The sequence below is a fragment of the Heptranchias perlo genome, chromosome 1, assembly GCF_035084215.1.
Source record: "Heptranchias perlo isolate sHepPer1 chromosome 1, sHepPer1.hap1, whole genome shotgun sequence".
Lineage (NCBI taxonomy): Eukaryota > Metazoa > Chordata > Chondrichthyes > Hexanchiformes > Hexanchidae > Heptranchias > Heptranchias perlo.
Window position 1 is genome coordinate 53,280,781 of NC_090325.1, and position 13,391 is coordinate 53,294,171.

A 13,391-nucleotide genomic window follows, 5' to 3' on the forward strand; every position below is an offset into this window, starting at 1 on the left:
GGGCATGGAGGAGCAGGAGTGCTTCATCCAGGCTCAACAAGCTCACCCAACACGACAGGACCCCTGCGATTGGCCAACCGCAATGCCCCCCATTAGTGGACCCTCCCCCCATGGTGGACCGCGCTCACGCCCCCTCAATGGTGGACCTCCCCTCCGATCTTCTCCAAGGCCCACCTGATGTCGTCCATGTCGTCTCCCCACCGATTTCTTCCATGGCCCACAATCTCTCTCTCCCTCCCTCCCTCCTATCCGATTCGCGGTTCCTTTCCCTTCCGACAGGCAGCCAGCCTGTCAATAAGAACATAAAAAATAGGAGCGGGAGAAGGCCATCCGGCCCCTCGAGCCTGCTCCGCCATTCAACAAGATCATGGCTGATCTTCTACCTCAACACCATTTTCCTGCACTATCCCCATATCCCTTGATGTCTTTAATATCTAGAAATCTATCGATCTTTGTTTTGAATGTACTTAATGCCTGAGCCTCCACAGCCCTCTGGGGTAGAGAATTCCAAAGATTCACCACCCTCTTAGTGAAGAAATTTCTCCCTATCTCAGTCCTAAATGGCCTACCCCTTATTCTGAGACTGTGATCCCTGGTTCTAGACTCCCCAGCCAGGGGAAACATCCTCCCTGCATCTACCCTGTCGAGCCCTGTAAGAATTTTGTATGTTTCAATGAGATCACCTCTCATTCTTCTAAACTCTAGAGAATACAGGCCTAGTCTACTCAATCTCTCCTCATACAACAATTCTGCCATCCCAGGAATCAGTCTGGTGAACCTTAGTTGCACTCCCTCTATGGCAAGTATATCCTTTCTCAGGTAAGGAGACTAAAATTAGACACAATACTCCAGGTACAGTCGCACCAAGGCCCTATATAATTGCAGTAAGACATATTTACTCCTGTACTCAAATCCTCTTGTAATAAAGGCCAACATACCATTTGCCTTCCTAATTGCTTGCTGCACCTGCATGTTAGCTTTCAGTGACTCATGTACAAGGACACCCAGGTCCCTTTGAACATCAACATTTCCCAATCTCTCACCATTTAAAAAATACTCTGCATTTCTGTTTTTCCTACCAAAGTGGATAACTTCACATTTTTCCACATTATATTCCATTTGCCATGTTCTTGCCCACTCACTTAGCCTGTCTATATCCCCTTGAAGCCTCTTTGCAACCCCCCTCACAACTCACATTCCCACCTAGTTTTGTGTCATCAGCATACTTGGAAATATTACATTTGGTCCCTTCATCCAAATCATTGATATAGATTGTGAATAGCTGGGGCCCAAGCACCGATCCCTGTGTTACCCCACTAGTCACTGCCTGCCAACCTGAAAAAGACCCATTTATTCCTACTCTCTGTTTTCTGTCTGTTTACCAATTTTCAATCCATGCCAGTATATTACCCCCAATTCCATGTGCTCTAACTTTTGTTCACCAACCTCCTGTGTGGGACCTTTTCGAAAGCCTTCTGAAAATCCAAATACACCACATCCACTGGTTCCCCCTTATCTATTCTACTAGTTACATCCTCATAGAACTCCAATAGGTTTGTCAAACATGATTTCCCTTTCATAAATCCATCAATCTGTCTGTCTGGCGTGTGGGAAACTCGGAAGCTCAAATACTTACCTTCAATTGAGTTGCAATCGCAGATTGCGACGCACTCACTTGACTTCCGGGTTCCTCACGCGAATATCTAAGCATGCGCTGGGTTCCCAGTTCAGAGTTAAAATCTTGCCCCTGGTCCCCAAAACTGAACACAGTAGTCGAGATGGGGTCTGACAAAGGGTATGTACAACCGAAGCATCAATTCTTCACTTTTGTATTCAAGCCCCCTTGAGATAAAGACCAACATTACATTAGCCTTTTGATTACCTTTGTACCTTGACTCACTTATTTCTTGGCGACACAAGCTGGCTACAGTATTCAGTGTGCAGTCTGATCAGAGCACTACAAAGTTGGATCATTACCTCCTCTGACTTGAATGCTGCATACAGTTTTGGTGTCCATACTTAAGAAAAGACATACTTGCTCTCGAGGCAGTGCAGGGGGGGTTCACTCGGCTGGACCCGGGGGTGGGGGGGTGGACATGTGGGGAGGGGTTGAGTAGATTGGGACTCTACTCGTTGGAGTTTGGAGGAATGAGAGGCGATCTTATTGAAGCATGTGAGATTGTGAGGGGGCTTGATCGGGTGGATGCGGTGGGGATGTTCCCGGGGATGGGTGGGGCTAGAACTGGGGAGCATGGTCTTGGAATGGGGGGCTGCTCTTTGGGAACTGGGATGGGGAGAAACTTCTTCACTCAGAGGGTAGTAGGTCTGTGGAATTTGCTGCCCCAGGAAGCTCTGGAAGTTACATCATTAAATAAATTTAAAACAGAAATAGACAGTTTCCTAGAAGTAAAGGCAATTAGGGGTTACGGGGAGCGGGCAGGAAATTGGACATGAAGCTGAGTTTGGATCGGTCAAGGCCCTGTGGGTGGCGGAGCGGGCCCAGGGGCTGAGTGGCCGGGTCCTGCTCCTACTTCTTGTGTTCTTTAGATTTGAGGTTAGGATCAGATCAGCCATGATCTTATTGAATGGCAGAGCAGGCTCGAGGGGCCGATTGGCCTACTCCTGCTCCTATTTCTTATGTTCTTATGTATTCTACTGTTTTGGCTAGGTAATTCAGCATCCCATTGACTGTTGATTGCTGCTCTGCATTTGTTGGACATGTTTAGCACTGAGCCTACTAGTCTCTTTCAGCTTCATCCTTAGCTATTTCAACATCCTTTATGGAGTACACGTGATCTGTTTTCCTTCCTATATGTAGCACTTCTCTAAATTAAATTTAATTTGCCTGCTTACATATTTTGTCTTAACTCAATCTGTAATTCTTAGCTGCCTCTTCTGATTATACTAAGTGAATTAGAAATGAATCAAATTGTCCCTTTGAGGTCTGAGTAAACAGAGTGTTTAAAAGAGCTTTGATGCTTGAAAGAAAATCTTCAAAGCATGGAGTCCTCTGATGGTCACAACTTATAAGACCCTGTGTACAATAATTGTCTAAAAGACTGAGAAAGACATATTGATTTCATTCAAATAATCCAATATGTTAAAAAGTAATTTATATTATCGGAATAGATGATAGGATGACATATACCAAACTTTAGAAACTGATCCCAATCACAGATCATAGCTGCTTATATAATATACTAATACATGGCATGTGGCAGGAAATTATCAGTGCTGTTCTCATAAAAATTCTTCGTACTCTCCTACCAATTGTCTCTCTGTGTCACTTTAATACAGTCATTAACCCATTTAAAGGGGAGGATCAGAATTTCTACTCTATTGTTGGAATTCAAAAACTAAAGCCCCGATTTTAATCACTCAGGCGGGAGTCGAGGTGGGTGGCAAACCTTCCTGACGTTGGCAACGTGAGGCCCAGAAGATTTTGAGGGTAATTTTAACCTAACTAGCCCAGTGGGAGAGTGATTCGATCAGATCGGCCGCTTGTTTTACATGCCGTCCGATCTTGATTTCCATTGACTTGAAATGTGTGTTAAATGGGTGGCCGATCTGATCATATCACTTTCCCACCAGGCGAGTTAGGTTAAAATTGCCCCCTCTCTATACCCCCAGTCAGTCTGCTGCCTTGAAAGCGGCGGGAAGCGGCAGCCAGGTGGGAGCACAATGTCGGGGGCAAGAGGCCGCTGCCGGGGGCTGAAGGAATGGTACTCAAGTACATCATGGGGAGAGGGTTTTGGTAGGGCCTTGTGATCAGGGGAGGGAGAGAAGCCTGGGGCATGTGGAGCCTAAGCTTTCCTTGTGGTGTCCAGAGAATTCCTGCTCCTCCTGGCCCCGCAAGGAAAGTCAAAAAAAGTTAAAATACTTGCCTCTTTGGGCCACTTCTGACCCCGGCCCCTCTCCCCGCTAGGGTGGCCTACTGGCTAAAGTAGCAGTCAAGTCCTGATGACATCATTGGAGCCTGATCTACACATTTAAAGAACAACCCCGCCAGTCTCTAGCAGGTGTCCGTCTCGCCTGCTCAGAAGAGCAGGTTAAAATTGGAACCTGCGGGACCCCCGTTGTTGGTCATTGGCTGGCGAGTTCCACAGGCAATTTTAACTGCCCATCTGCCTGGTTTCTGCCACGGGTGCAGGGTTAAATTTGCTCTTTAGACTCACAGATCCAATTTTCATGATTATAATATGTAATTCATGCTGTTAAAAGAGGGAAAGAAGTCAGAGTAGTTATAATATTGTACTTTGTTGATGCAACTTAACTGTATTTATCAAAAGAGGGTCACATAATTTAACCTTTTTCACTGGAGAAAGGAAGACTAGGGTCGATTCTAACTTTTGGGCGGCTGACCTGCAGATTGTGCCTGCAGCCCACCGTTTCTCACAGCGAAGAGGCCGGAGCCATTTTGAGGCCCAGCCCTCATTTAAATAGAACCTGCGAGCTGCGGATGCCAAATGGGCATCCCGATGCAACTTGTAGGATACAGGGCTGCGTAATATCAGGCGGGCCGGAGATTGCCCTGCCGGCAACAAGGTAAGTCCAGGAGGCAACAGGGGTCGCGACCACAGGGAGGAGAGCATGGGACGGAGCAGTGGTCCAGATTCCTTTTGTAGGACCTGAAGGTGCATTCCTGCTCCTCCTGGCCCCACAAAAATCATTTAAACTTATTTTTTAAAGGGCTCATCAGCTCTATCGCCAATGAAGCGAGTCGGAGTGTGCACAGCGCGCAGTTCTTTCTTAAAATGGCAATCGCGGTCCTATGTACGTCATTGAAGTCAATGGACAATAAAATCAGACGGTGTGTAAAGTGGGCGGGCAATCTGATTGCGTCAGTTTCCCACTGGATGGGTTAGGTTAAAATGACCTCCTATGTATTTATCTAGCTGCCCTGCTCTGAATCTTTTCTAGACCCTCTATGTCGCCCACCGTGTGACAGGAGAATCTTCTTGCAAGTTTTGCCTGTGGTTATTCACCTTGATCGTGCGATTAAATAATTTAGGAGTGTCCATCATAATGCAAATTATACATTATTCGTTAGGATTGGAACTGATGGATTGAATATTTTGGCCATGCTTTAATCTGTTTTTATATTCTTATATCCACCTAATGTTTACTGATAGAACGTCAATTCTGCAGCAATCTATTTATATCTATTTGGTTATCTGTCAGGATGTGCCTATTTAGAGCATTTCCTTACAGGGAGTAGACTTTGTGATCTTAAAGGGACAGGCCAGGTTAACAGGTCCAGCTTAGCCGCAGGCAGCTTTCCTCAAGGCAGTCCTTTTACAATCATTAGCAAATGGCTATCAAGGTGTAAACAATCCCCTATTTATTAAATAATAATAATACATGGGGGAGAAATTGTTCCTCATCACGCCTGATTTCTGGGCAAAAAGTAGGAGTTCAGGGGACCAATTTCATGGCGCATCTGCCATCTCCCCCCGCCCCCCCCCCCCAAGAAGTGCAGTGATTGCCAAATTGGCAGCCACAGACTTCCCAGTGCTTGGGGTGCCCACCTAAAACAGGTGTTTGGCCACTTGAATACGATAATGAGGGCCTAACACCTGTTTTAGGAACCCTTTCCCAAATTCAACAAAAATTGGGCGGTGCCTGCACCACGCATGCTTCACTCAGTTTTTCTGGGTATATAGCAGCCTAACCAGTGGACCTATAAGCGATCTCTGGACTCCGCCAAAAAACAGTAAGTTTTAATTTTCTTAACATACCTTAATGTGGGACCAGGAGGAGCATGAGTGCAATACTGCAAGTCATTGCCAGTTCGAGCTCCCACCCCCAACCAATTTCCATTCTCAATTTTGAGAAGGCCCTGACTGGTGAGCTGCATCAGGACATCTGATTGACATCCGCAATATTATGTCTATGAGGTCCGTCCCAATTTCCAGCAAGCCTCAGGCCTTCATCTTCAGACATGTGTTGCAGGCCCAGCAGGCACTGGAAACCAATGGGAAAGGGGGCTGAGGGGGTGGTGGAATGAAAATTGGCCCCATTATCTCCATAAAAGAAAGGATTTTAGTATTAGAAACTGCCGAGTGGCATCTAACTTCACTACAGTATGTGAAATTTTTCCATAAAATTCTTGGCTATTCTTTGAAAGAAAGATTCAAATTCAAAACCTGACAAGTGGAACTTTTGACGTATAATATTTTGTTCAAACAAATCCCAGGAACAACAGTAGCACAACGAATACAGCTTTAAAATGGTTCCGAAGATAGGATGGAGCTTTAAATTTTTATTTGCAAATTATTGTTTCATTCTATTTTATAAAGCCTGCATTTATTTTCCGCTATTCTATTTGCTCATACTAGTTGTCTCTTCTGCAGGTAAACATGTTTGTTGAGGGGTTCCATGATGCCATCGTTCTTTATGCAAAAGCACTTCAAGAAGCTCTGAAGCGAGGATACAGCAAAACCAATGGAGCAAAAATTGTACAGAAGATGTGGAATACAACTTTTGAAGGTAATGATATGCCCAACTACATGCCATCTCAACATACCATGTGACATAGAATCATAGCATGGTTACAGCACAAAAGGAGGCCACTTGGCCCATATATAACAACATAAAATATAACATACCTTGAATAAACGATTTGGTGAACCACTGTTTCATATTGTGTGCACTGCCTTCCATTTGTGACTCAAGCTGGAAGTTACATGTTAGATTGGTTAATGTATCTTAAGAATCGTGTCTACAGCACCCAAGATGGCAATATTGCTACAGTGATGGTGCTTTGTTATTAAGAAACCACTTCATTAGACAATGCTAAAATAGGCCTGAATTAGAATCATAGAATGGTTACAGCACAGAAGGAGGCCATTCAGCCCATTGAGCCCATGCTGGCTCTTTGTAAGAGCAATCCAGATAGTCCCATTCCCCTGCTCTTTCCCCATTGCCCTGCAAATTTTTTCCCTTCAAGTATTTATCCAATTCTTTTTGACAGCCACAATTGAATCTGCTTCCACCACCCGTTCAGGCAGCACATACCAGATCGTAACTACTCGCTGAGTAAGAAAGTTTTTCCTCTTGTCGCCTTTGGTTCTTTTGCCAATCACTTTAAATCTGTGTCCTCTGGTTCACGACCCTTCCGCCAATGGGAACAGTTTCTCTTTATTTACTTTATCTAAACCCTTCATGATTTTGAATGCCTCTATCAAATCTCCTCTTAACTTTCTCTGCTCTAAGGAGAACAACCCCAGCTTATCCAGTCTATCCACGTAACTGAAGTCCCTCATCCCTGGAACCATTCTAGTAAATCTCTTCCGCACCCTCTCTAAGGCCTTCACATCCTTCCTAAAGTGCGGTGCCCAGAATTGGATACAATACTCCAGTTGTGGCCGAACCAGTGTTTTATAAAGGTTGAACATAACTCCTTTGCTTTTGTACTGTATGCCTCTATTTATAAAGCCCAGGATCCCGTATGCTTTTTTAACCGGAAGGTTGGAACAGAGAGACCTGGAGTATATGTGCACTTTACAACCTTCCAGACTCAACATTGATTTAAATAACTTCAGATCATAACCACTGCTCCCGTTTTTTCAGACAGCAGGTGCTGATAATGGCTCTGCTGTTGCCATTCACAGCTACTCTAGACCGATCTTTTCTTTCTTTACTTGTCCTATTACCACCCTCCTTGCCTTTCACCATCATCCCTTTTTTCTGTCATTTAATCACTCCTGCCCTCTGCCCTATCACAGACCTTCCCTTTTGTTCATTCCTCCCCTCCCCCCACCTTTCCCTGACTCTGTACTTGCTTAAAAACTTTAACTCTTTAACATCTTCTGGTTCTGATGAAAGGTCTTTGACCTGAAACATTAACTATGTTTCTTTCTTCACAGATGCTGCCTCTCTTGCTGAGCTTATCTATTTTTATTTCAAATTTCCGGCATCCGCAGTATTTTGCTTTTGATTTAGATAAACACGATTTGCCTTTAACAAATCCGTGCTGGCTTTCCTTTATTAGTCCCCACTTGTCCAAGTGACTGTTAATTTTGTCCCAGATTATCGTTTCTAAAAGTTTCCCCACCACTGAGGTTAAACTGACTGGCCTGTAGTTGCTGGGTTTATCCTTACACCCTTTTTTGAACAAGGGTGTAACATTTGCAATTCTCCCATCCTCTGGCACCACCAGTCCTCTGATTCCAAAGCCATTACATTCTGTTCATAAAAAACAAACATCTCTGAATACAAACATTAGTAAAAACTACTTCATAATCTGACAAAGAGTGAGATATGTAAATGAATGCAAATGTATAAGAATGAACTCCAATAAAAATCAGAGAACTGAATCAGGTTGAATTCAGTGCAGTAATAATGAGCTTCAAAATCATTTCTGAATCCAAATTAAGTCAGGCCAATTCAAATCTGTTCAGATTTTCGTTCCCTAATGTGTATTGTTGGTGCTAATTCAGATCTTCCCAGGCATGTGTAGCAAAGGATGTGGGGACAGATAACAACTAAAAATGTCTAAAAAGCCAATTGCATTAATAATAAATCTCAATCCAAATAATGTTGAGCTTGCATCACCACAATATGCTGAATATAAAAAAATTAGTGCACAACTAAGGATTTAAGAAAATGCTGAGCCCATTAGAATACAAGTAATAATGATGCATTAACGTCAATTGACAGAATGTTAATTACATTTTAAAAAATGACATTGAGAAATGACATTGATGGGCCAACACCCATTGTACACTATCGCCAAACGTTAAAATTACCCCCATTCTGTCAAGTTGCAGTATGTTCCAGGTTTCAAGACCTTACAAGCGTCAGTGGGTGCACCAGAAGAGCTAAATAACATCACCCATCACCCTTGTGCTCGCTGACCTACATTGGCTCCCAGACTCGCAACGCCTCAATTTTAAAATTCTCATCCTTTTATTTTCAAATCCCTCCATGGCCTCACCCCTACCCTATTCCTGTAACCTCCTCCAAGATCTCTGTCTTCCTCCAATTCTGGCATCTTGCGCATCCCCGATTTTAATCGCTCCACCATTGGCGGCCGTGTCTTCAACTGCCTAGGCCCAAAGCTCTGGAATTCCCTCCCTAAACCTCTCTACCTCTCTCTCCTCCTTTAAGACACTCCTTAAAACCTACCTTTTCGACCAAGCCTGTCCTAATATCTCCTTATGTGGCTCGGTGTTAAATTTTGTTTGATAACATTCCTGTGAATCGCCTTGGGACATTTTACAACACTATATAAATGTAAGTTGTTGTTGTTCTTGTTGTTGAATAATTCTTCAAACAGTTAGTGATTGATTTGTGGGGTTTTTTGTATAACACTCCTTGGCAACATATGTAACAAAATCACAAGCCTCATCTTTAGAAACAGATTTAGAAGTTTATTACATGTAGGAAATCATCCCACTGGTTTTTCATTTGTCATCGTTCAACCCTATTTTGAGAAATAGTACACCAGAAAATATTAGTACAGTCATTTACATGGTAATAAACTCAAGTTACCAACAAACAGGAACGCATAGGCCAACAATGAAAATGAAGAATTTTGTGACCTAGGCATATCCATGCATAAGTGATATCATCCAAGGTGATGGACTATGCAAGTAAATGTTTGGGGCATAAAAATGAATAAGAGATTATGTTTGAATTAATTTGCCACATAATTTTAAATTTAATTGCTATAAGATCACAGCAGCACGATCACTGGGTCAGAAGAATCGCTTATATATTTGCCATTCTGCTTCCTCTCCAAAAATAATTATTAATGAGAATATTTAAGCAAGCCAGCAAGGCTGGTTCAACTTTAACAGAACATTCTTAGAAACCTCATCTGATGAAATATCTGCAAATAATTCTAAATTGCAGCACAGATTCATCAGAATGACACCGGGACTTAGAGAGATAAATTATGAGGACTTGGCTTGTATTCCCATTAAGTTTAGAACATTGAGGGGTGATCCGATCAAGGAGTTTAAAATGTTAAAGGATTCAGTCGGGTAGATACAGAGAAACTATTTCCTATGGTCGAGGAATCAAGAACCAAGGGGACATAATCATAAAATTAGAACAGGGTCATTCAGAAGCGAAATCAGGAAGCACTTTTTCACACAAAGGGTAGTAGAAATCTGGGATTCTCTCCCCATAAAGTTGATGGATGCTGGGACAATTGGAACTTTCAAGACTGAGATCGATAGCTTTTTGTTAGGTAAGGGTATCAAGGGACATGGAGCAAAGATGAGGTGTAGATCAGCCATGATCTAATTGAATCGCAGAGCAAGCTCGAGGGGATGAATGGCCTACGCCTGTCCTTAATGTTCCTATGTGGCTGTCTTTGGACCAGGTACTTCTCACAGTGAGGGCTGGTGTAGTTCTGTGGAGCTAATGTGACATTGATATGGCATGATAGTGGATTTTTGTGACTCAGGCATTCCTGAGCTTAAGCTATATCATCCAAGTGATCTGGCTACCTGGGAGTAAGCAAATTGTCGAGTTGTCCTTTCCAGTTTTTGGTGAACTCTTCAACAATTGAACTTTGGAAGGGACACAGTTCATGCCCTGTTTGAGAAACACATCACAGTGCACCAGAGGGAGTGTGGTGGAATTTTCTCTGTCTGTCCAAACATATTTCAGAGAAATCTGTGTTTGAATTGGCTTCTATTCAGAATCCCTATGCCTAAAAAAACCAATGGCAAAATAGTTTTAATGCCTTTAATGGTAATTATTGTTAAAAAAAAGTCATGTATTCTAATAGCTGGAATTATCTAGTGTTCCATTAGCTAAATTAGAAAAAAATGTGGTATCCGGAATGAACACAGACATTAGAAAAAAAAAATGACAATTTCTTTGGGAACGCCAACAAAAATGTTGGAAGAAGAATGGGATTTCCTGTTGTATATTTCTTCATGAATCTGTTGAATCATCTCTTGTTTTATTTGGAATTGAAAAACCGTTTTAATTAATTGATTTCATCATTCGGTGCATTCCATTTATCAGGCATAGCAGGCCAGGTGTCAATTGATGCCAATGGGGACCGATATGGAGATTTCTCTGTGATAGCAATGACTGATCCTGGAACAGGCACACAAGAGGTAACTAAAGCAGTTACTTTTCTGTAACATTTGTGTGATGTGCATCAAAAACTATGATAAATATTTGCATATGAACGGATTAGCTATAAAAAAAGATAGTCTTCTATCTACTTTTTCACTAATAGATAAAAATAGTTAGTCTTTTATATACTCTTCACTAATAGATAAAAATAGATAAAATAGATAAAAATAGTCTTCTACTGTTGCCGAATTCTACTGTTACTGAATACACTTCAGTACTATTGCATTAAAATCAAAATTCTAGCAAATTGGAATATTCAATTGATTGTTTAAATTTGCAAATGATTTTACATAAATCATTGCAAGGAAATATTGTTGAAAAATAAATGTTGTTGGAAATGTTATTTCCTGCTCTCCCATTTTTGAAGATTAGCAACAACATTTTGGGTATAAGACAGATGTGCTACCTTGGATGATGGTTTAGTGATGTGCATTTAACTTAGACGATGGGTGTTTGTTATATCTTCTTTAATGCGGCCTTCAGAACTGAAGACAGGTTTTCTATAATGCCAGAGAGTTTGCAGATTATGTTACCTTACATAAGGTCACTGCACTGCAACAAGCATTATGCAACCCATTCTTTTCACCTGTTGGGTAACAAGGTCAAGCCACTTGGTTCCAAAAGCACTGAGTACTTTGCAATAATATTCATTGCTTGTTGGAAGGATTCAATTTTCCATTTCCTGATACATATTTTAGTAAATATATAATCATAGTTGCCAACTGTTCGACTTTTAAGCAAGTGCCTAGCACTGAAGTATCACTCATGTAGAAGAAGCGAGTACTATGTTTTATTGGATTAACTCAGCCAAGAGCAATAAAAGCTATTGTGGGAGCTGCTGGTGAACATCATGAACGGGGATTGTTCGGTATATACACCACCCAAAGTATTGGGTGATACATTTAATATGTAATATAATAGATGATTCTATTCTGCAATGATGTTTTCCAATGGCCACTTCCACAGGCATTAAGAGTAAACCATATATTGTAGGACTGGAGTTTGGCCTGACCAGATAGGGGGACAATTCACTAGCTTTAAATACCAGCTTTTTTGAATCCTGTTTTAATAACTGGGTGGGATTTGAACTCACAACCCTTGGGGTGCTTGTCTAGTACTAAAGCCACTACACTACATACATCGCTAACTATGTATCTCTGATGGAGAGCTAGCAGAGGCATATATACAGAATGCTAAATGGTATCCTTTGTGTAATTTTTATGATATTAATCTGCAGAGGGTAATGAAAATATTAATTTTCCAGAAACTAATCAAAACCACTTACCTCATTTCTTTCCCAAACTTCTTTCTAAATCCTTTTGGTGGTGATGTGCACCTCTTTCTCATCCCAGTTCCCCTCCCCATCCCTGTGTTGCAAAACCTCACAGTGAGCAATGCTGTGTAAAAAAGAACTGTAGTTGTAACAAGTAATTTTTGTATTTGTTTGCGGGACTGAAAAATTGCTTGGTGGTTTTTAAGCTACATTGTAAAAAAGAAAGTGGAGTAAGCAAAGAGAATAAATAAATAAAAGATATTGTAAGAGACCATAGATGTGGTGAGATGCGTCACAAAAATGTCGGCAATAACACAGTGGGGTGAATGGAATTTTAATTACATAAATCCTCAAAGTTTCTGTGTTTCTGTGATTATAGGTAATTGCTGACTACTATGGCCTGAATGGAACCTTTGAACTCAGGCCAAATGTGAGGCTTCCCTGGGCAAATGGAATGCCACCTCCAGATGAACCTAGCTGTGGTTTTTCCAAGGACCATACTGCCACCTGTAAATCATGTAATTTCTTTTCAAACGTTAAACATTTTCTCCCATTTCAGAGTAATTAAGGGGAATGTATTTTGAAAGGCATTCTTTCTCAAACCAGAATCGTAATCTAATATGTCGAATCACTGTTAACACACGACCTCAGACAAACTGGAAGCATTCTGTGGTGACATTTTTAACTTGCATTGAGTTCAGGCGATGTGTTCATTGCAGAGTAGCATTTTAATTCAAATTGGAGTGCAACAAAATTTGAAATGGATCAACAAAAAGCAGTAATTATAATCATGAAAAAAATGTTACTTATTTAATATATTAACAAAAAATAGTTACTGGAGAAATGCATTTTCTGAATAGCAGCATTGTTTTATATGAATAAATACTTACTGTGAACAGTAACCACTTGTCTTGTTCTGCGTAGGTGGGCTTGGAGAGTCTGCAGTCACAGGCATTGTAGTCGGCTCATTGTTGGGATGTGCATTGCTGCTGGCATTTTACTTGTTCAGGTAAGA

General features: G+C 41.6%; 1 protein-coding gene across 4 annotated transcripts in view; it reads left to right on the forward strand.

The window, feature by feature from the left end:
• The window catches only part of npr3 (natriuretic peptide receptor 3), an 81,041-nt gene that overhangs the window by 47,609 nt on the left and 20,041 nt on the right, over nucleotides 1–13,391 (forward strand). For 2 of the 4 annotated variants that reach the window (XM_067985217.1, XM_067985234.1), the window contains exons 4-7: nucleotides 6,354–6,489; nucleotides 10,987–11,081; nucleotides 12,756–12,894; nucleotides 13,301–13,385. In XM_067985217.1, coding sequence (XP_067841318.1) covers nucleotides 6,354–6,489; nucleotides 10,987–11,081; nucleotides 12,756–12,894; nucleotides 13,301–13,385 — 455 coding nt within the window. The remainder of the gene's footprint in view (nucleotides 1–6,353; nucleotides 6,490–10,986; nucleotides 11,082–12,755; nucleotides 12,895–13,300; nucleotides 13,386–13,391) is intronic. The other 2 variants (XM_067985225.1, XM_067985244.1) reach the window with 1 other exon arrangement.